The sequence below is a fragment of the Thyridium curvatum genome (genome assembly GCF_004353045.1).
Source record: "Thyridium curvatum strain D216 chromosome Unknown NODE_68_length_238363_cov_78.500886, whole genome shotgun sequence".
Classification (NCBI taxonomy): domain Eukaryota; kingdom Fungi; phylum Ascomycota; class Sordariomycetes; order Thyridiales; family Thyridiaceae; genus Thyridium; species Thyridium curvatum.
The window spans coordinates 216,356-238,363 of NW_022156823.1; the positions used below are offsets into that span (position 1 = coordinate 216,356).

A 22,008-nucleotide genomic window follows, 5' to 3' on the forward strand; every position below is an offset into this window, starting at 1 on the left:
CATCATCCAGCTCCCATGTGTGGGTAAGTTGAAGTGATGTGGTAAGCTCTCGTCCTTACTGCTGGGGCAGTGGCGATCATGATTCTCCGTGATTACTACCAAGCTCTTAACCGGAGCGTTATATTGGAGAGGTGCATTCTAATCACATTTCCACAAGTTGAACGCAATATTGTGAGCCATCCACCACAACATAAGCTTTCAGCGTTGCTGTCCTCATTTATGCAATATGTATTTTTGTGGGTGTTGTGTTCATTTATCTGAAATTTGATACCCAGACGTCAAGATGCGGGAGAGCTTGAGAAAGTCTCGCGAAAAGGAAAGACGATGTTTCAGAACAGGCTTGGTGATTGGTTGATTATCACGCAACCCAAATCTGGTCCGCGGGTTCCATGATCACTGTGCCGCTCGCTTCCCGACCTACGTATGATCGAGCCTCGGCCCGCTTGGAATAGAAAGCCCCGAACATCGAATCCGGGGTATCCGATATTTCTTTCTCAGCTGCGGAATGTCTCACCGCGTTCCGGAGCTATACAAGTACAATGTTACTGGCCCCTTCCTTCTAGATCCTTCTCAGGCTGCCATCGGTTCTGACGGGGTCCAAGCTTATAATGGCATCGGATGGGAGGAATTGGACATGCTTACTCCGCATGCGTGGGTGCGGCGGCCACAGGTCATAGAGGGTCTATTGGCGGAAGAACCCAGACGCTCCCGTTCTCCAGCTTGAAAACCCCCCCGCCATCGCGCCAGACGGGCCGAGCATTGCAGAACGCAATCGATCTTAGCGTACAGCGTACATGGATAGCAGAGGCAATCTTGAACGCGCGAATTGAAGGATTCTGGACATGCCGAGAGATGCTAGACCGCTTCGGGCTATACGTAGTCATGGCCGTCCAATATTGCAACGTCTGTGCCTCGATGCTGATGCAAGCTTACCCAATAACGATGGAACCCTGACCAGGGCCACGGAATCCCAACCCGGCGGTAAAACTCGTTGAGATCTCTTCGAATGCACCGTAACTACTTGAGATGCACATGATGTGGAAGAGCTGAGAGTCGGATTGACCAATAAATAGAAGGCCGTTGACACGAACCCCATGTCCGTGACGGCGTCCAAGAGCTGCTCGCCTCAGTCGACTCGCTTTAGCCATATCAGAGACTTTGATTTAGCTGCCATATAGGAAATCTTTATCTTTGCCAGTCTATCATGATTTCTACCGGCATTGTCTCTTTGCTCCTGGCGGCACCGTCGTCGGCCACCCTGCTGTGGGCAACCTCTTACAACGACCATACGGTGACGAGTCTCAACCTGGACAAAAACAGTCTGACCGTCCTCTCCAAATCGCTCGACTGCGGATCCGAGCCAACCTGGCTGACACTGGACAAGCCCAAGTCGCTGCTGTACTGCCTGAACGAGGGATGGGGTGGCGCTGCTTCCATTACGTCTTACAAGACCAACAATGACGGCAGCTTGTCCGCGCTCGACGTCCTCCCGGTGCTCAAGAGCCCCGTTTCGTCAACCCTATACGGTCCCAACAAGGGTAACCTGGCAGTTGCTCACTAGTGAGTTACTTTCGTTCCATCAACATGAGACTACCGAGACAGCCCAACTAACACGAACTCCATAGCGACACATCCACCTTCAGCAGCTTCACCGTCAGGGACCCGAGCGACATCGCCCTGACCGGCAACGTCACCTACACCCTCGACAAGCCCGGCCCGGACCCGAACCGCCAGGAGGTGCCCCACCTGCACGACGCCATCCTCGACCCCACGGGCCGGTTCATCGCCGTGCCCGACCTGGGCGCCGACCTGATCCGTCTCTTCGCCATTGAGGGCGACGCGTGGAAGGAGATCCCGCCCGCCCAGGCCGTCTCCGGCTCCGGGCCCCGCCACGGCGGCTTCGCCAGGTTGGGCGGCAACACCTTCTTCTACACGGTCAACGAGCTGTCCAACACCGTCACGGGCTACAAGGTCACCTACAACGCCGACTCGACGCTGAGCTTCAAGCTGCTGTTCGACTACAGCGACCACGGCGAGGGTGGTAGTGTGCCGGCCGGCACCAAGGCGGCGGAGCTGGAGATCTCGGTGAGTTCTTGAACCCTTCCGTCTTGGATATGTTCCTATGTGGTCACGCGACTAAATGCATAATAGCCCGACAACCGCTTCGTCATCCTCTCCTCCCGCGGCGAGAACAGCCTCGAGATCGACAACTTTGACGCGACCAACAGCACCAAGATCCCCTCGGACCCCATCATCTCGTTCAGGATCAACCCCTGGAACGGCGCGCTCACCCTGACCCAGGTCGCCCCCGCCGGCGGCCGCAACCCGCGCGGATTCACGCTCAACAAGGCTGGCACGCTTGTCGCCTCGGCTCTGCAGGACGACAACCGCGTCGTCATCTACAAGCGCGACGTCCGCTCCGGCAAGCTCGGCGATCTCGTCGCCTGGGCTACTGTCGGCGAGGGCGAGAACAACGGGCCCAACTATGTCATTTTCAACGAGTAAACAAGAGAAATAAGAATTATCTTCTTATGTATGCATGGCAACGTGAAAGTCTGCACACTGTTAAGCATTAGATGAAATAGCGTCAGGATGGCAAACAGTCCAATATGATAATTCAGTTGTATAATTTTCAGTTAATGACAGTCATCACCTATGCCTTTCAACCACTTCCGCCACCTCGGACAACAACTCTAACCTGCGCTTCTCCCCAATCCAGCTGCCGTGGATCGAGTTCTCGGCGATAAGTCGCCACTCGTCGATAGTAAAGTCAAACGCCTGCTGCACGGCACAGAAGTTGTGCAGCACGTACCCGCCAAAGTACGCCGGGTCGTCGCTGTTGATGCTGAACCGCACCCCGGCGTCGAGGAACTCGCGGATCGGCAGCTGGCCGACGTGCTCGACGACGCGCAGGCACACGTTGCTCAGCGGGCACACGGTCAGCAGGATCTCCTCTTCGACAACGCGCCGCAGCAGCGCCGGGTCCTCGACGAGCCGCACGCCGTGGTCGATGCGCTCGGCTCGCAGGCCGTCCAGCGCGCCCGAGATGTACGTCGGGTCCCCCTCCTCGCCGCCGTGCGCCGTGCGCCGCACCCCGCGCCGCTCGGCTTCGCGGTACACGTCGGCAAAGAGCTCTGGCCGGAAGCCGACCTCGGACGAGTCGAGCCCGAACCCCGTGATCGTCCTGCGCGCCTCGTTGTCGTCGTCGTGGTGGTCGCCGTCCCCGTCGAGGTGGCCCCCCTCGACGGCCGACGCCAGCGTCTCGGCCGCCGAGGCGGGCGGCAGGTGCCGCAGGAAGCACATGATGAGGCGCGTCGTGATGCCTAGCTCGCGGCGCGCGCGGTCGCACGCGGCCTTGAACCCGCGCACTACCGTGTCGAAGGCCACGCCGCGCTCCGTGTGACTCTGCGGGTCGAAGAAGACCTCGGCGTGGCGGACGCCGTGCTCGGCCGCCGTCACAAAGTACTCCCACGCCAGGAGCTCGAAGTCGGCCTCGGCGACGAGCACGCGCAGGCCGCGGTAGTAGCACTGCAGGAAGTCCTCGAGGCTGCCGAAGTTGTCGTAGTGCGCGGCGAGGGACTCTGGCGACGCGTAGGCCGGGTCGTCCTCCGGGCTGGGCAGGGCGACGCCGTTCTTGGCGGCGAGCTTGAAGACGAGGGCCGGCGTGAGGCAGCCCTCGAGGTGTAGGTGGTGCTCGCACTTTGGCAGCTCGGCCAGGAACTGGTGGAGAGGCGATTTGCACATTTCGAAGTGGATAGAAAAGGACTGGTACACTTCTTCGAGGAACTAAGATTGCTGCTTGAGCGAAAGTCGCTCGCAGAATGTCGTTTGGGGTTTTCCTCTTTGGGCAGCAGCCCTTTCTGACTTATACCAGGATGCGGGGAAGATTGTGCTTATACATTGGCCAGGGAGCAAAGCAAGGCGAAAGAAACCCCATCCTTGTGTCCCAATTAGGTCCGGTCTTCATTGGTTGCTGTCAGAAATTTTTAGTCAAAGGCGTGGCTAGTGTTGCCCAAGCCCGGATGAGATAGCAACTCACCCGCTCAAATCCTGTGATCTATGAGTGCAAGATCGTCCAACTTAAGCTCTGAATCATTAGTAGCTCTTCAAATACTTGGAGTTGGGTTGTCGATGCTTGTCTTCAATCTTTCTTATTGGAGGCGATGCTTCTTTCTGTCTAGTCTATAGGATTCCACATTTTCTCGTAGTCCTTCTCTAAATTGTTCATGCAATCCTTCTTAATATCCCCATGATGAAGGGACTACGCAAGCAAGAGATCTATACTGCGGACTTCTGTTCTGGCTGGTGATGTTCTGTTGCAGCCTCGTCCATCTTCTCATGGGCGACAACTGCCGCAGCAGAGTCTTCTCCGTCAAAGACGATCGCGATTTGCTCAAGAGTGTACCCGCGAGTCTCTGGGTAGAAGAAGTACACCGTGATAAGCATGACCACCAAGACTGCGATGAAAACAAAGTAGTACTTCCACGCGATAGCCTCGAGGGCAATCGAGTTGACAAAGGTGTTGAAGAAGATGGCCGCCACAGCCGAGACCCAGGTGACAGTGTAGCCACGCGACCTGAGGCTGAACTGCCAGATCTCGCAAGGGTAGGCAGTGAGGAATGGAGTCCTGTTACAAAAATTTTGTTAGCTGGAGTCACCGGCAGATAATGCATAGAAAGAGGGTCCCTTACAAGGCGATATCGTAACCCATAAAGAATGTGAACAGGAACGGAATGACGGCGAGGCCAACACTCGACGAGCCATTCTGGGCAAACGTAGCACTGAGGCCGGTGACAATGACGAAGCTGCACAGCATGATGCTTCCAGAGAGCAAGAACAGAAGGCGCCGGCCCAGCTTGTCGACGCTCAAGGCAGCGAAGATGGCCCACAGCAGATTCCAGACATTAAGGCACGCCGAGATGAGGGTCTGGTCGGTGACTGACTTGACGCCGACCGAGTCGAGGATAAGGGGCAGGTAGTACGACACGACTCCGTTTCCGACCCACTGCGAGAAGATTCCCAGAGAGACCGAGATCAGCAGGCGGCGACGGTTTCCTGGAGTCTTGACCATGTCCATGTAAGAGGCACTGGCGGTAGCCTCGATCTCGGCAGCGATGGTGGTCTCGATCTCGAGCATCTGGTACGTAACAAGCTCGTTGTCCATGTCACCTCCAGCGTGGTAGGTTGCCAGGACCTTCTGAGCTTGTTCCTTCCGGCCGACGCTAATGAGCCATCTGGGGCTTTCAGGTGACATGAGGAAGCCTGGAAGAGCAAGAGCAGGCAAGACAAGCTGGATGAGGACGGGGATACGCCAGCACCACTCGGAGGGGATATCTCGGCACCCGAACGTGACCCAACCGCAGACCGTGCCGCCGACGTACCAGCCGCACATGAAGAGAGCGTTGGCAATTGGCCGATGCTTGGGGTGGGCGATCTCGTTGATCAGGAGAGGAGCGCCATTCCCCAGCCATGCCGAGCCGATGCCTATGAACAGCCGAGACACGGTGAAGGTAGTCTTGTTCTGTGCACCGCCCTGCATGCCGACTCCTAGAGCCATGAACAGATATCCCAGGTAGATACCCGGCCGACGCCCGTATTTGTTGGATACCCAAGCGGCCAGAGGGAACGCGACGCCATTGCCGAGCCAGTAGATCGCGGTGATCCAGCCGAGATAAGCGCCTGTAGGGAACTCCATGAACTGGTTCCAGCGAGGCAAAGCGAGCAGGCCGCCCATGACGGAGCCATCGTATCCGTTGGAGGAAGCTATCCAAGACGGGAAGGGTTAGAGTTGTGACTTCTTGGCAGAAGCTTGGCGGGAGCCTTACAGAACAGAACTAGAGAGATGATGATATAGTTCAACTTGAGAAGGTAGCCATGCTTATACCATGGCGTATTGTCGGATGGCAATGTTGCCAGAGGATTGACTAAAGGAGACATGATGGGAGTGTTGCTCAGAGGACGCTGTCCGAAGGGAGACAGGACGAGGAAAAGATTTGCTGATGCCTTTGAGTTGAGACTTTGACTGACCGAATGGAAACTCTAGTTGAAACTTGGAGTAACAGGGGAAGTTAAGCTCTCTTATAACAAAGTTGTAAGTCCGCAACCACGATCCAGACCCGCAGCATTGGAGGAAGTTTTCAGATCACGCATCGAGGTCCTCCGTTCCAATCGTGTGATGTTTGTTGCAAATCCACATCGGCTTCCTCCCCGTGGAGAGTCGGCTGGGGATATCCCGCTATTAGAATTCCCTCGTCTCGGGGCATCTTCCATTGTACCGGCTGGTTAGTGGTCCACTAATCACTGAATCGTATTCTCCGCCTCGTAATTCTCCGCCTCATGATCGTGCGAGGCCAGACCAGGTCCACTTCGCTCAATCACCCTACATTACCGGATGCCATCAGTATCGCAATTAATCGCAGATGCTCCCCGCTGAATCCCGAATACCTGAAGAATATGGGGAAGTTCAAGATCACGCGAGACGAGGAATCATATAGTGTTAAAGGCTAGGCTAGTCTTGTTTCTACTCTCTTGACTCTATTCCCTTGTAATCCCATTGGAAACATCAAGATTACCTTTGGCTTTGAAGCTCAAAATCATAGCATGGATGTGGAAGAACTGATCGGGCGGTTGACGCTCGATGAGAAAGTCGCTTTACTATCAGGTAATTTCAAGATACCGCAAAGTCTCTACGATTCATCATGCTGACGCGAAACTCACTTAGGCACGGGATGGTGGCACACGACCGCCATTGAGCGCCTATCAATACCTTCAATTCGTCTATCCGATGGCCCAAACGGCCTGCGGGGAACACATTTCTTCGACAGCACTCCCTCGGCATGTCTCCCGTGCGGGACTGCCCTGGGAGCGACGTTTGACACTGAGCTCGCCGAGCGCATCGGCCGCCTGCTGTCGGATGAAGCGCACGCAAAGGGCGCCCACGTCGTTCTCGGCCCCACCATCAACATCCAGCGAAGCCCTCTCGGCGGACGCGGATTCGAGTCCTTCTCGGAAGATTCGGTCGTCTCGGGAGTCATCGCCGGGCATGTCGTGCGGGGGATACAGGAGTCGGGCGTCAGCGCGACACTGAAGCATTTCGTGTGCAACGACATGGAGAGCGAGAGGATGGCCGTGGATTCGCTGGTGACGGCCCGCGCTTTACGAGAGATCTACCTGCTGCCATTCATGTTAGCCATCGAGATAGGCAAGCCCAGGGCTGTCATGACCTCCTACGGCAAGGTCAACGGCACGCATGCGGCGGAGAACTCGCATTTGCTGGCGGATATCCTGCGCGGCGAGTGGAAGTGGGACGGCCTTGTGATGAGCGACTGGTTCGGAACATACAGCACTTCGGAGGCCATCAACAGCGGCTTGGACCTCGAGATGCCGGGCCCTACACGGTGGAGAGGCGAGGCCCTCAAGCACGCTATCACATCCAACAAAGTCAAGGCATTTGCACTGGACGAACGAGTACGGAATGTCTTGAAGATGGTGAAGCATGGCATCGAGAATACGTCTATACCTCCCAACGCACCCGAGGCGCAGCTGAACACCCCAGAACATATCGCACTGCTGAGGGAAGCCGCCGCCAAGTCTCTTGTCCTCCTCAAGAACGAGGGCAATGTTCTACCCTTCGACCCTAAGAAGACAATGGCTGTTATTGGTCCGAACGCCAATATCGCTACGTACTGTGGTGGAGGCAGCGCCAGTCTGCGCGCCTATAATACCGTTTCACCTCTGGAGGGCATTCGGCAGTATGCCAGCGACGCCGTTTTCTCTCAGGGTGCTTATGGCCACCAGATGCTCCCACTGCTAGGGTCGCAGCTGCAAACTGTGGACGGCAAGCGCAAAGGGTTCACCCTTCGCGTCTACAATGACCCTCCGCCCAGCGAGGGTGCTGCCGACGCTCGGCAAATCATTGACGAGAGGGTGCTGGACGAGACAAACCCTTGGTTTGTAGACTACGATAACCCCGAGAAAGCCGAGGTCTGGTACGCTGAAGCTGAGGGTATCCTGACGCCAGCGAGTGGTGGAGAGTGGGAATTTGGGCTGGCAGTACACGGCACGGGAGAGCTGTTCATCGACGGCGAACTTATCGTCGCAAACAAAAAGAATCAGAAGCCCGGAACCTGCTTCTTGGGATCGGGTACGGTAGAGGAGAAGGGCACAAAGGTCCTTGAGGCCGGACGAGAGTACCGCATCGTGGTCAAGTGGGGATGCTCCGAGACCAGCGACCTCAAGGTGTCAGGAGGTGTCGATTTCGGACAAGGCGGTCTCCGATTCAGTGGGTGCCCGAAGCTCGATGCCGACGCCGCAGTCGAAGAAGCAGTAAAGGTCGCCAAGTCGGCCGACCAGGTCGTGTTGTGCATCGGTACTAGCGGAGAGTGGGAGTCAGAAGGGCAGGACCGTCCCAATATGGCTCTGCCACCAGGAACCGACAGACTGGTTGCGGCTATTCTCGATGCGAACCCCAAGACTGCTGTCGTCGTCCAAAGTGGAACTTCGGTTGCCATGCCGTGGATTGATCAGGCTCACAGCGTGGTACAAGCTTGGTTTGGCGGCAATGAGTGCGGCAATGGCATCGCCGACGTTGTCTTCGGCGCTGTCAACCCCGTAAGTGTTTCTCAGCAGAGACAGTCTGAGTTTGGTGTGCATCGTACTAATATTCCCAGGCCGGCAAACTACCTATCACCATCCCCCGCCGCGTCGCCGACAACCCTGCCGCACTCAGCTTCCGCTCTGAAAGCCACAGGGTTCTATACAGCGAAGACGTTTACATAGGGTACCGGTGGTACGATGCGCTTGATATCGAACCCTTGTTCCCCTTCGGCCACGGTCTGTCTTACACCACCTTTGACCTGTCTGACATGGAACTGCTCTGTGGCAAAGAAAAAAGCAACGCACGCAAGTCAGCAGCTACAGACAAGAACAGAACTTTAGTCATTGGCGGTGCAGAGGAGCTCCTGGTCAATGTCCAGATCACGAACACTGGCTCTCGCTCGGGTGCCGAGGTCATCCAGGCTTACGTGAGGCCTCCAGCGCCGACGCCCTTGACGGCCTTGGCCCGGGACGTCATCACCCGCCCGGCCAAGGAGCTCAAGGGCTTTGCTAAGGTTTCTGTCGGCCCAGGATCTAACAGCACGGCTCAGATCAAATTGGATGTCTTGCGGGCAACGAGCTATTGGAGTGAGACGGAAGACTGCTGGCGCAGTGATGCAGGGGTCTACTCCATTCTTGTCGGCACGAGCAGCAGAGGTGATTTCCTCGAGCAGGAGTTCGAGCTTCCCGTTACTAGGAGGTGGCGGGGATTACGACCACATATGGAAGAGTAGGAAGAACTACAGTGTCGTGTGACCTTGTAGTAACTGTGAATAGAAGAGTCATATAAGCCAGTCAGTAATTAGCATCTTTGGACAAATCACTTTTGGCATCCGTAGCCTCGAGTTGCCGTATTCGTATTTTTGTTAGGTAGAACAGTCTTCCAGTTTGTGGAGAAACTACTCGTGTGGCCGGGCATGTGATGATCAGAAACCGCACTCACCATCCAACCGCACTGCCTTCCGCGTGTGGGAGGTGAACTAACTAGCGGCGGTGGCCTCTGAAGGAAGCCCATCAAAGAGCACCATGTTCTCGAACCCGAGAAACGAATTGCCATCCTCGTTAGCACGTGGTCAGATCCGGAGGTGTGGAATGCCGCGTGGATGAACCGACAGGAGTCCAGAGCCCCATGTGTGGACCTGGCATTCACTAGCTGGACTGACCGAACACGCGTTGGATCTTCTGATTCCGCTAGTTTTTTCCCCCTTTCTCCCCTCGAGCCCGTATTTATTAGCATGGTCCGAGTCAGAAATTGCTAATGCCTCACAATTCTCCGCCTCGAAATTTCTCCCCTCCATCCCCAAGCTTCGTCACCCCAGACGGCGACGAAGTCCGTGTGCCCGCGCCGCCCATGCAGTCACCCACAGCGTCGACGATTTCCCGGATCGAGGAGCCTCGGCTTGGAGCTGGACAGGCGGCAGAAGCCGTCGAGGGTACCCGATGCCGGGAGGCCACGCGCATTCTCGCAAGACGCGCCTGCGATGCGTGCCGTGCGAGGCGGAGGAAATGCTTCTTCACCCGCTCGCTTGGCAAGGCAAGCCAAGTCTCTGGTGCTAGCGAGGACCACCCACAGCCGCGGTGCCATGACTGCGAGAGACTGGGGATCAATTGTAGCTTCCTGGTCCCGACGCGAACAAGGGGACCGAAACGCCGGTGAGTCAGTGAATCAGCCGGCCAGATGGGCCAGGTCTGAGTCTTGTGAATTATTCAGAAGGCCCGGCTGAAGATTGAGCAGGGATCGCCTTCTCAATGGCGGCCAGAATGTAATTCGAGACGAGATGGACGAGACTGCTCGCTCACCGGTCAGCGTCCGGTCTGGGAAGGCAGATGAAAGGAGTCCTTCCCACCAGCGGAACGCGATTACAGTTGCCGCATCCCAGAGCCAGTCTCCCGGTCTCGAGGTAGCCGATGCAAGAGTCAATCTCCACCGCGAGACTCCAGCGATCGAAGCTCACCACCACTTCTCTCCTATGGTCGGCGATAGGGGAGTCATAACAGATGAGCTTTGCCGTCGAGAGGTCCTCGAAATCATCATAGGGGATTATCTCGACTTCATATACCCGCTTGTCCCAGTAGTACACCGCCCGATTTTTCGCGCCCACTTGGCCTCGCACCGCGATGCCCACGACGCAGAATTCTTCGAGCTCCTCTTGGCCCTCACCGCGTTGACGATCGGCCTGCTTCCGTCGCGGTTCCCCTACTACCAGTCTCTGGATTCTGGGCTCGCGTCACGCTTCCAGACGAGAACGGCCATGATCAACTTCTGCGCTGAGCGCTGCGCGCACCTGCGGACGGTGACGTATTGGGACCACGTCAGCCAGAGGAAGTGGGCCGTCTGCTATTGCATATCTGTGGCGTGTTTCCAGACGGGCCAGACGAACCGGAGCCGTATGTTTGAGATCGAGGCGATGCAAGTCGGTCGTCTGCTGGGTATCCATCGCATCGCCGACTATGAAGGGCTCAATTGCATCGAGACGCAGCTTCGGAAGAAGGCGTTCTGGCTCCTGTTCTACACCGCAGCGTGAGTTGAACAAACTTCATTCTTCTATTGCTGTCCCCTAAGGCGCTGACATGGGTGACCGCAGGCATGCGTGGCATCAATGCTGTGGACGCCAGGAACGGTTGTCGTTTTTCGACCCTTGGAAGATGCACGAAATCAATTTCGAAGCCCTGTTCCCACTCGAAGTTGACGACGAGCAGATCTTTGAACATGAAATCAGGAACAGCCCATCAGCGTCGAGTCCCGAATGCTCGAGGACGCCCGGCGACCAAGAAAAGATCGTATCCTCAAATCTCACCAGCGGCTTCAACATTCACACCAGGGTCTTCTTCAAAAGCATGCGCATAGCCCTTGCTCCGGGAAACAGCGAGTGGGAGCACCTTGTCCCACCGGAGAAGCGGCTATCCGACCTTCGCCAGCTGCTAGATGAGGTTCGGTACATGCTGGACGACATCCCAAGCCAGATGCGACAGTGGGCTCCTTGGGCCACCGATGAACCAGCGGCTGTTTCTAATAATCTAGCCTCAACTCCAAGTCCCGGTCCTTGGGACCGGACCGTCGACACCGCGGCGTCACCAGACGACGCAAATGCCAGAGCACTGCCAGGCCAGCTCCAAACCATGAGAGCTAATCTTCACGGAACGCACCTGTGGGTGCAGAGTGCGATTCTAGACCGCATCGACATCATACTGCAGGAACAGGCACAGCAGCAGCCGGGACACGAGTCAACGGGTGCCCTCAAGGCAAGCTGGCTGGAGCGCGAGGACGTCTGTCGTCAGATGCTCCATCTGCTCCACAGCATGCCTTACGACTATCAGGAGCCCAATGGACTGTATCTTGTATGTTGAAGATCACGCGATGTCTGATGCTCAACTGGCATGCTGACAGAGTTTCAGGCATACAAGGTCCGCGATGTCGGAGTCGCATTACTGAATTGTCCCTTCGACGCTCAGCAACCCTCCGCGCGACGCGCCGCTGGCTACATACAGGAATTTGCCCAGGTTCTGTCTCGTCTCGATCGCAGTGAGATGCTGAACATGAGTAGTCTCAAGAGTTGGGTCGATACGGATCGTGAGAAACCGGTGATACTATAGACAGAGGGGGCGAAAGGTTTATGCTATCACTTCCACAGCATCAACCCTAGACTTCAATTATCAGTGGATCTTCTCCTCGCTGAGCCCGCCATCGATTGGTAGACTCGACCAGTTCATGGCACCCATCCAGCAGGAACCCCCATTTCTCGGCAAACCGCTCGGTGACCTCCCAGCCGTCCTCTCGCCAGGGCTCGCCCCAAATGATCATGCCTCGCTTCTCTACGTTGTCGAAGCCCTCATACAGCCCGCCAGACAGATCGCAGCATAAATCGTCCGGATCAAAGCGGCCAGTCCATCTTATCAAGTTGTCCCTCACCCTTGCAGCGGGGAAACAGTCTATCCACGGCTGATGGGGCGTCGACCGCTGGAGCGATGTCGGCTCGAGAGAGGGCGGGACCGTGGCCGGCGTTGGCAGATTGTCAAAGATGGACAGGGCCAGTCTGCATTCAACAGGTAGAGTGTGAGTGAGCGATAAGATGGACAAGTTGACCATGGTGGCGCGGAGGACGTTGTATTGGATGAGAGTGATGAGTCGATGGTCCAGCGACAGAGGGAAAACGACGAAGTGTCGAGCCTTCAGAATGACATCCTCCTCTAGATATGGAATCAGGGGAGGTATGAGCTTGGTGGCAGCTTCTGTTCCTGACGCTGCTCGACCTTGCAGAATCAGGTCATGATTCTTGGCCGACATATGGCTTTTAGTGTCGTTTGATTCCGGCGCTAGATATTCAGCTACTTGGCTTGATGGAAGGTTGAGTGAGTTGAGTGACATGGGTTGGAGAATGCCGAAGCCACACCACTGCCCTTGATCCTGACGAGCCAGTACAGCGGCATGTGTCTTCAGTGCCTTGCGGCGGCCTGATAGGCAAACTCAGCTATGTAGACTGCGATACATTGAGGTCATTGGTACTTACGCCAAGCACGCTGACTTAGTCTGTTCTGCCGCTTCCTCCTCTCCACAGGATCTGTCACGCCAGCCCAGTCATCGTCCAACTGATCAGTCTTATATGGTAGAGAGTCAATGTTACGTGTTCAGTGGCGTTCATGGGTCATAGTCACCTCAGAAAGCAGATTCTTTGGTATATGGGTCATCATCGTTGTGCTCATGTTTCCACTTTGCTCATCCCAGAAGCCCAGCCCAGTGACGCGTGTTCGTTTAGGAGAAGATTCGGAATCGAAGAATAGTATGATCGCTGCGAAAGAGGAAAATCGATGCAGTCTGCTTATGTGCTAACCCGAAGAATATTGAAGTTACAGGGACATAGGTGACGGTCAGGCTTTCGGGACGGAGGGACTGCGGAGACATTTTATGGTCCAAGAACACGGATCGGATCCGGATGGTGAGCGTCAGGACGGGCTCCACATGCACCCTGCTTATGCACTAAGACTGGTTCCGGACTAGTATGATATGAACGAGACATTGACGTTGCAATTGCCTTTTTGGGACGTTGGCTTTGATCTAGGTGCCATGGGGGATAAGGAGAAGAAGGCGGACACCGGTAGATCTGGCAGCACTTGGACCTTGGGTCAAGGGCAAGCCTCATGGCATAATATATCTAGGCTGGCTCGGTCTTTAAATTTGACGTCGTCTCGTCTCGTGGATATTAATATGCATACGCCAGGCTTCCATCATTATTTCGCCTTGCCCTCCTCGCTTATTCCAACTACACGGACACAAGGCTGATCGTGTGCAAGTTGTCGTTTTGCACTTCTGTTGCACTGCCACTAAGACCCAACAACTTGTGATGCCGGCGCTTGCGGGCTTCGTCAACTTCACCCCGGACAAAGATGTCCCCTCCTTGAAGGACAAGGTCATCTTCGTCACCGGAGGTTCTGTCGCTCTAATCACCAGCTGCCAAAAAGATTACTAACAAGGATCAAAGGTACCAACGGCCTTGGACGGGAGTCTATCCTGGCGCTGGCAAAGCGCGGCCCAGCGCACGTGTACTTCACAGGCCGCAATGTCGCAGCCGCTGAGTCTCTGATCGCCGAACTTGCCAGAGCGTGCCCGTCCACGCCGCTGACATTCTTGGAACTGGACATGCTCTCCCTAGCATCCGTCAAAGCTGCCGTCAGCAAGTTCGCTCACGCCCGACTCGACATTCTCATGTGCAACGCCGGCATCATGGCCGCGCCACCGAAGCTCAGCAAGGACGGCTTCGAGATGCAATTTGCGACAAACCACCTGGCCCATGCAATGATCATCCAGCACCTCCTTCCGATCCTTCAACAAACAGCAGAAGCACCCGGCTCCGACGTCAGAGTCGTATGCCTCACCTCCGAAGGCTGGGGCGGCCACCCCCGAAAAGGTATCCTGTTTTCACAGCTACGGACTCCGATGGATATGGTGCTTGGGCCATGGATCAGATATGGGTATGTTGAGCACTGCGACTTGATCAAAACTCTTCTTATCCTCAGGAAATCGGTCCACTGAGTTCAATTCATGAACAGGCAAAGTAAACTGGCCAATATCGTCTACGCACGGGAGCTTGCACGACAGTACCCTGGTATTATGGCAGTGTCGATCCACCCGGGTGTAGCCCACACAGGCCTTGTCAACAACCTGCCGGCTGGACACAAGGCCACTGTTCATATCGGTAATTTTCTCATTGGCAGACCCCTCATAGAGCCCTGGCAAGGTTGTCTGAATCAGGTATGGGCAGCTGCTGGAGCAAAGAGGAACGAGCTTGTTAGTGGGGCTTTTTACTACCCTATTGGAGTCATGAGCAATGACAAGCTCGACAAAACAGCGACGAGCCAGAAGCTTGCGGATGAGCTTTGGAAATGGACAAATGAGGTTCTGGTACAGTACTGACCAGTATCGGGGGGTCTGCTGTCACTCATTATGGGGGAGTCGTCACATACTATTGTCTTGGAGCTACTATCCTGTTCTGTGAACATGATTATCATCAGACTTGTATCCTCTGCAGTATCCTCAGCAGTCTTGGGAAAGTTAACTCATGCCGTCGATATCCCTTTCGTCCTTGCATATTCCTCCTCGCCATCCAACCTGGGAATTGGGTTAGGGTTAGCCAACACCCAGCCATCGTGTCTTCTTAAAGTCCACATCGAGATGCTTGATGACACTGCCGTGCTGCTTGGAGAGGGATTCTCATGAACAGCCTGCGGCGGATCCTCGCTCCCTGTAGAGAGACCGGCAGAGTCTTCCGGTACGGCAATGCGGAGTTGCCCCCTATACTCTAATACTTCCAAGATCTAATCTAAGGCTGGCTCTAAACCCGAGCATCCACCCTTTCCCCAACTCAGTGTGCCTTCCAGGATCCGTAGGTCCTCGCGTGAAAAATGTAGTTATTCCATGGGAGGAACAGACGTCATGGTTCATGTAAGGGCAATGTACAGTTATACGAATGCTAACAGCTATCAATCTGAGAGAGTCTTCACCTCCCAGCATACCGCCGTCCACCACCAAGCTATGCCCAGACACGAAATCACTGGCCGCGCTGGCTAAAAAGACCAAAGCGCCCTTCAGGCCTTTCGGTTGGCCCCAACGTCCTGCTGGCGTCCTTTTCAGTATCAACGAAAAGAAGTCCTCGTCCTTCACTAGATCAGCAGTGAGGGGTGTGATGAAATATCTAGTTTGTCTTGATGAGTACACGCTTACAACACCGCGGGTACTCCACCATGGTAGACTTATCCTGGACAGATGCAGTTCACTTGGATATCCATGCTGGCCCATTCATTGCTGAAGGTCTTGGTCAGCTGCAGCACGACTCCCTTGGAGTGAGCGTACGCGGACACATTAACATTGGCAACGTGAGCGAGGCGGTAAAGATGATTTTTCCAGGACGTCCGAGCTCAACGAGCCGTCGACCGAACTCCTGACCAATCACGTAGCTGCCCTTGAGATTCACACCCAGAATCTAAGTGTTCCCCTTTGTCAGTCTCAGGAATGGCCTACCGATCGAGCATGAGGAGCGAGAACAGACCAAGTCAAAGAGTCTTGTCTTCTGTTCGATCGGAGATCGCTGATTGAGGCCCGCACAGTTGAGCAATATGTCGCAGACATGACCGGCTGCCCATATATGCTTCATCGTTGCGCGGAGCACATCGGAATCACCAACATCGGCTGTGAAGACCGAAAGCTTTCGTCCCTGTGCCTGTACCCCGTCTTCGAGCAATGAGGAGCCTTTGTCGTTAGGGAGCTGGATTGAGACAATGTCTGCTCCAGCTTCCGCAAGCACCAGACACATGCTCAGTCCCAGGCCGCCGGTGGCGCCGGTGACGAGGGCAGTTTTGCCCTGCAGGGAGAACATGTCGGCCAGAGAAGACATGGTACCTACTGGTGATTACTCATACGAGAAGTAATAAATGACAATCTGATACAGTAATCCCACCGTCAATTGTAGCTCAATAGCCTTATTTCTGTGGTTATTGTCCAAACAGTAGGTGGTGAACGTCATGATTGTGGTTCAGCGAAAGGCTGTGCATGCGGTGATTCTTGCTGGCGAAGAAGCCGACTGGGATCTAGTCCCGCTCTTTCTTGTCATACGATCAGCGAAACTTTCCACCCATTTTGGAACAAGGACAAACCCTGGCTAGTCGGTGAATACAATATCCAGTGGAAAGCCTTCTGCTGAAGGCCTCGATTTAGAGTCACTCACACCCTGTAGTGGATCATGCATTCCTCACGAGCACAAGGCTTGAGAATTGTTTGGATATGCGACAATCGTGTTCTTTCCGAGATACAATTTGGAACTCTGCTTAGATACGTCCTGGGCGACATTTACCCCTTGACTCCATGGACATCAATCGAATGACATGCTGGCAGCTATTCTAACTATCAAAGGGCTGTGTGTAACTGTTAATAGAGGGCATTTGTTTTCCATAGGACTTGTCCGGGAGCGAGAGGTAGCTTATATGTTAAACTCATAATGATGACTCGCCTCCTTCTTGCCCGACCCCTGGTCTAGAAGCGTGCGAGAGGTATTGCCATCGGTGCCCTCTACAATCTTGTTCTCAGTATTGGACACATCCGACAGATATATCGCAACCTCTTCGCCGAAAATTTCGTTGATATCTTCTAGGGACAGTCCTTGAGTCTTACGGAAGAAATGCAATACGCCATACCCTTAGGTCGGATATAAGTCAGGAAGATCTCTACATAGTAGATAAAGATTGTAGCATTATGGCAGCCACTATAACTAGTAGGTGGTTAGTATGATTCATCAGCTAGAGTGCAATATTAGGAATAGCTTATAAGGTAATAAAGAGGAATAGAAAGAAGACGCCTTCATAAAGGCCGGCAACCTTCTTTAGGGTGGCAGTGAACTTCATAATCATAGCTGCTTTACTATAGAGACAGATCATACATCTAGTAAAGCTGATAACTACCACCCTATCAGCTATAGTCCTTCTTAGTATCTTAGATATTAGACACCTTATATATCAAGCGGATATGTCTAACTTTGTCTATTAATAGGGCACTAATATAGTTCCAGACGGCTGTGTAACTGACATATATAGTGGATAGGAGGAGGGGAGTACTGCTCCTATAATCAAGGCCCTGGTATAGAATCACGGCATAGTCTATTTAGTGAATGATTAGCTTTGATCCTCTCTTCCTAGCCTGGATGTTGAATATCATTAGAAGTCTTACTGAAGACAACTAAGTTCCTAGAGGCTTTAACAGCCTATATAGTGACACTACTGCCTATCATCCTCTTCCTAAAAGCCAGAATGTCGAATAAGTCCTAAAACACTAATATTTCTATATTGGCTTGGTCAGCTTTGACTTAGCGAGACATCTAGAGATATTCTATGTGTGAATGTCTGCTCTAGGTCGCTAGGGCTTTTATGAAGGCGACTGACAACCTTCTATGCCTCCTCTTTACAGCCTGACTGAGTACTTTCAGGGGAATTAGTAAATTGATCCTTAAAGCAAGCAGTGACAATCTTATAGAGAGATAGTTGTGACTTATACTAACGGGGAGATTTAGGGATCCATAAAAGAACCATGAGAAGTGCTAGAGGCCAGATGTAGTGACAGTGCTAAGGGAAAACGCCACTGAAATAGTATGGTCCTTGCAAAGTAGGAGCTAAAGCCTGTCCAGCCGGCAAGAGCATATCCAACGACTAGGATGAAGCCGTGTTGTCCTACTAAAAAGCCTTGGCTGGCCGGGGGCGCAATCTCGGATTGGAAAATCGGGACCAGAGTGACAAGCATTGCGACACCGATCCCAGTGATGAATCTGGCAACAAGGAGCATGGCAATTGCAACTGCTCCAGCCTGCAGAGCACCTCCGACGATAGCAACAATGGAGGACACGGCGAGAGCCTGTTGACGACCCTTGGCATCGCACAGCCAGCCCATCAACAGTGCGCCAGTCATACCGCCCGCCGAGAACAGACCGTTCATGGCGCCGACAACCTGGTTGGTGTAGTCGTACAATGAGATATCTGTGGCGTCTACACACTATACACCACGATTGGAGATCTATATCGAGTTGAAGAGAGGCGAGTTGGAAAGTGGCAGCTGGAAACATTCTGCCAGGTCGGTGGCTGCTTGCAGGATGCCTACTCGCTGTGGCACGTCCTGCCGTGGACTGCCGTCGCCGAGCCTACCGGCGGAGGCCAGGCGCTCGACCAGCCCGGGATTGAATCCGTGAAGCTCCTCATATCATCAGAGCTATGCCTGTCAGTGCAAAACTATGTCGGGACATCGGCACCGGATCAGACGTGGAGAGCGCGACATGCTCTAGTGTAACATTTACATTCGAATCATTCACATGCGTCAAAGCTGATGGAGTCATCCTCTTTCTTACCAATGTATTGGAGACCCATTGTTCATGCTTGCTCAATTCAGCATGAGATCATTTGCCAAGGTCGAGACGTCTCTCTGAGAAGTCCGACCAGACCATCTGAAAGACGGCCGTTGGCGTCTCTCCCTCCATTTCCACATTGGTGAAGTGATACCACTGCGAAACACGGGAGTATGCCCCTTGTCGAGAAGAGCCGGTCTAGGATGTTGGAAGCTACTGGGACAGTAGGTTGGCGCAAACCGTGATATTGTAGCATGAGATTGGAGCGGAATAGGGAGACAAGGCTGGCCAGGTACTGTCGGATATATCCCTGTCTGGTCACAAGAAGGTTGGCTCTAGAAACGTATTTGATCTGACGCTCAGTCAGGCGGAGCTAAGCAAGTTTCGTAAGAGGCTTGTCTGCCAATATTAACCTCCGAGATATGTGACAGTGGCACATGTACGAGGCAGGGCGAAGGTAAGCAAATCTCGCCCGCTCTATTGGATGCATGTGGGCACACATCAATGGTGGATGCCTACTCGTGTACAAGTAAATCGAGCGACAAGGCTGGAAGGATGCTTATTTCTCCTTCCTTTCCCCCCAAAAAGACAAATGCTCATGCTATTCATGCCATCGTAAAAACCAGAAACGCCAGTACTCTGTTGCCCAGTTCAGCCCTCACTCACTTTGGCCATGCTCGTCTGCGTCGTCGTTTCGTACGTCATCATCGTCCTGTTCCTCTTCGCTCGTCGGAAGCGAGCGGAGCGACGATGAAAAATCTTTCGTGTATCACCGCGGCTTCCTCTTCACCGCCTCTGCCCCTTCATCCCACCCAACCCACCGCCTCACGACCTCGTCGACGACCACGACGCCCCGGCGGCTGGCCTCGACCTCGAACCACTCCCTGTGCTCTCGGCCGCAGGCCTCGCACGCCTCCCGGTCCGCCACCCTCAGCCCGAGCCCCGCGAGCTCGATGTGGATCAGCCGTTCGACCTTGTGGCTGTGCGGGACCTTTCGGGGGATACCCGGTGCAGCATCCGAAGAGTTGTGGCGCCCGCGGGAGGGGCTCGGGGTCGGCGACGGGGACGGCGAGGAGGGGATGTAGGGGTAGTACCGGATCAGCGAGAGGTTGTAGCCGCACTGCCGCTTCCACTCGTTGAGGCGGCGCTGGACGTTGGTGGCGCGGCCGATCTTGAGGAGGACCTTCTTTGTCTGCTGGCCGCCTCCGCCTCGAGGGGCGGGGCCGGTGTTGGCGGCGAAGGAGGCGAGGACGTCGCTGGTGCGCCGCTGTCCGCTCGGCCGTGAGGACGGGGGCGCGAGAAGGGAGCGGGCGGCGTCGGCGGGCGGGGTGGCCGGCTGGGACTCGGGGGTCAGCCAGAACATGTAGATGTAGCCGGGTTCGTCGAGCTGGGAGACGGGTTTCGCAAGCTCGGCCAGGAGCAAGGAGGCGGTCTGCGGGGCGGCGCCGGGCGGGATGAGGGAGAGGTATTGGGACGTGGCCGAGTGCGAGGTCAGGTGCGCCGGCATCTTGGCGGCGCCGGGCCTCATGGCCATCTGGGGCTGCTGCACCGGCGTGGGCTTGGGCCGCGGCGGGGGCGAGACCTCCTCGACGGGCATGCGGAAGCAGAAGCAGAAGGTGACGTGGTGCTTGGGCTTCGGCCGGGTCATCTGGGCCGGCGGCCTGGCGGTCGCTGTGGCCCCATAGCCAGAGTGCTTCCTGCTCTGCCTCCTCTTCTCGGGCGACACGTCAAGCAGGCCGAGGCGGTCGGCAAGGGTGTCGATGCTGGTGCGCGGTTCCTCGAGAATCGGGGTCACTGAGCTGCGCGGGCCGGGGCTCGACCGCGCCGACAGGCTCGCCTGCTCTTTGTGCTGCCAGCAGTATAGAGACTCGTCGCTTGGGTCGTCTGCACGCAGGCTACTGCCATTGCTCCTCCCGAACCGGCTCCTCGGCGGTGTGCTCTCGGGCGAGGACGCGAGAGGGCGGCGGCAGGGCCGGCCGGAGGAGGTGATACCGCGGCATGTCGTGGAGGGGTTCTTGGAGTCGGAGCGGCCGAGAAGGGATTCGGGGGTGTTCGCTATGAAGGGCATGTCTGCATGCTGGGTCGAGGAGAGTGTATCGGGGGACCTGAACCGACCAGACTCGAGATATATTGAATTTAGGATTGGGAGTCGGGAGGAGGGCGGAGGGGAAGCAGTGAGGTAATGGGTTCACCTCGAGCATCGTTCACCTGCATAGCCCATTGTCACAGGCGGGCGACTGTGCCAAGTGGCCCCATGTCGAGGTGAATCACCTCCGAGTCTATTGGTTCTCGGGCCTCGAAGCTGCAAAGCGAGGGGGTTGGGCGGGTTGATGCCTTGGCCGCCGAGCTGGCCAGCGTTCCGCCGAGGGGCTGGAGTGAGGCTGGCGATGCCCAAGCCACAGGTGTGGGCTTAGCTGGTTTTGGACCTCTGTCAGCTGGCTGACAGCTGCAAGTTTCATGTGCGCGAGTGTCCGTGAATGACCAATCAATCGCTCCTGCCGGGAGCTGAGCGAACCTTCTGAAGCCTGCTGCGAGCGGCCTGCCGCACCTGCTAAAATAGGCGGTTTCTCTTGACTCTTAACTAGCTTCGCGCTCGACAGCTCAGCTCAGCTGAATTCTTTTGTTTTACCTCAATAGGTACGGTACAATTTAAATTCGAGCTCTGCGATTCTCAAAAACAGTTGTTCCGGATGTACTTGCATAAGCTCTAGGACCAAGGTTTTCCAACTTGCTCAGGTTTTTAGAGTTTCAAAGCTTGCTGGCCTCGGCCTGGCTCACCTCTCGGTTCGCCTGCGATCTCGCCGAGTCCGCACTCCCAAAATGCATCACCAAATGGGACTCCATCAGCAGCATGTTTGTAGGGATCCTTGGGATCTTATCCTAGCATGCGCTCCAGGTCCGTTGGCTGCATTTGCCCCCCCCCCCCCCCCCCCCCCCCCCCCCCCCCCCCCCCCCCCCCCCCCCCCCCCCCCCCCCCCCCCCCCCCCCCCCCCCCCCCCCCCCCCCCCCCCCCCCCCCCCCCCCCCCCCCCCCCCCCCCC

At 55.4% G+C, this 22,008-nt stretch overlaps 10 protein-coding genes across 10 annotated transcripts; 4 read left to right on the forward strand and 6 right to left on the reverse strand.

Annotated features, from left to right (window-relative positions):
• Positions 1 to 1,204: 1,204 nt before the first annotated feature.
• E0L32_009452 (uncharacterized protein) lies at positions 1,205 to 2,505 on the forward strand (the record flags this gene model as incomplete). Its single annotated transcript, XM_031144418.1, has 3 exons — positions 1,205 to 1,560; positions 1,626 to 2,085; positions 2,152 to 2,505. 3 exons carry the CDS (start codon positions 1,205 to 1,207, stop codon positions 2,503 to 2,505), a joined length of 1,170 nt encoding a protein of 389 aa, XP_030991119.1.
• Positions 2,506 to 2,649: 144 nt separating this feature from the next.
• E0L32_009453 (uncharacterized protein) lies at positions 2,650 to 3,744 on the reverse strand (the record flags this gene model as incomplete). Its single annotated transcript, XM_031144419.1, has 1 exon — positions 2,650 to 3,744. One exon carries the CDS (start codon positions 3,742 to 3,744, stop codon positions 2,650 to 2,652), a length of 1,095 nt encoding a protein of 364 aa, XP_030991120.1.
• Positions 3,745 to 4,278: 534 nt separating this feature from the next.
• On the reverse strand, positions 4,279 to 5,937 carry E0L32_009454 (uncharacterized protein; the record flags this gene model as incomplete). Its single annotated transcript, XM_031144420.1, has 3 exons — positions 4,279 to 4,627; positions 4,692 to 5,763; positions 5,826 to 5,937. The coding sequence occupies 3 exons, from the start codon at positions 5,935 to 5,937 to the stop codon at positions 4,279 to 4,281; spliced, it is 1,533 nt and encodes a 510-aa protein (XP_030991121.1).
• Positions 5,938 to 6,600: 663 nt separating this feature from the next.
• On the forward strand, positions 6,601 to 9,329 carry E0L32_009455 (uncharacterized protein; the record flags this gene model as incomplete). The annotated part of the gene is made up of 3 exons (XM_031144422.1): positions 6,601 to 6,661; positions 6,722 to 8,610; positions 8,670 to 9,329. 3 exons carry the CDS (start codon positions 6,601 to 6,603, stop codon positions 9,327 to 9,329), a joined length of 2,610 nt encoding a protein of 869 aa, XP_030991122.1.
• A 524-nt stretch (positions 9,330 to 9,853) lies between these two features.
• On the forward strand, positions 9,854 to 12,189 carry E0L32_009456 (uncharacterized protein; the record flags this gene model as incomplete). The annotated part of the gene is made up of 4 exons (XM_031144423.1): positions 9,854 to 10,173; positions 10,331 to 11,116; positions 11,181 to 11,934; positions 11,992 to 12,189. 4 exons carry the CDS (start codon positions 9,854 to 9,856, stop codon positions 12,187 to 12,189), a joined length of 2,058 nt encoding a protein of 685 aa, XP_030991123.1.
• A 46-nt stretch (positions 12,190 to 12,235) lies between these two features.
• On the reverse strand, positions 12,236 to 13,495 carry E0L32_009457 (uncharacterized protein; the record flags this gene model as incomplete). Its single annotated transcript, XM_031144424.1, has 3 exons — positions 12,236 to 13,047; positions 13,104 to 13,191; positions 13,445 to 13,495. The coding sequence occupies 3 exons, from the start codon at positions 13,493 to 13,495 to the stop codon at positions 12,236 to 12,238; spliced, it is 951 nt and encodes a 316-aa protein (XP_030991124.1).
• A 439-nt stretch (positions 13,496 to 13,934) lies between these two features.
• Positions 13,935 to 15,004, forward strand: E0L32_009458 (uncharacterized protein; the record flags this gene model as incomplete). Its single annotated transcript, XM_031144425.1, has 3 exons — positions 13,935 to 14,019; positions 14,073 to 14,562; positions 14,641 to 15,004. 3 exons carry the CDS (start codon positions 13,935 to 13,937, stop codon positions 15,002 to 15,004), a joined length of 939 nt encoding a protein of 312 aa, XP_030991125.1.
• An 856-nt stretch (positions 15,005 to 15,860) lies between these two features.
• On the reverse strand, positions 15,861 to 16,481 carry E0L32_009459 (uncharacterized protein; the record flags this gene model as incomplete). The annotated part of the gene is made up of 3 exons (XM_031144426.1): positions 15,861 to 15,892; positions 15,941 to 16,070; positions 16,137 to 16,481. 3 exons carry the CDS (start codon positions 16,479 to 16,481, stop codon positions 15,861 to 15,863), a joined length of 507 nt encoding a protein of 168 aa, XP_030991126.1.
• A 1,661-nt stretch (positions 16,482 to 18,142) lies between these two features.
• E0L32_009460 (uncharacterized protein) lies at positions 18,143 to 18,565 on the reverse strand (the record flags this gene model as incomplete). The annotated part of the gene is made up of 1 exon (XM_031144427.1): positions 18,143 to 18,565. The coding sequence occupies one exon, from the start codon at positions 18,563 to 18,565 to the stop codon at positions 18,143 to 18,145; it is 423 nt and encodes a 140-aa protein (XP_030991127.1).
• Positions 18,566 to 19,737: 1,172 nt separating this feature from the next.
• On the reverse strand, positions 19,738 to 21,036 carry E0L32_009461 (uncharacterized protein; the record flags this gene model as incomplete). The annotated part of the gene is made up of 1 exon (XM_031144428.1): positions 19,738 to 21,036. One exon carries the CDS (start codon positions 21,034 to 21,036, stop codon positions 19,738 to 19,740), a length of 1,299 nt encoding a protein of 432 aa, XP_030991128.1.
• Positions 21,037 to 22,008: the final 972 nt, after the last annotated feature.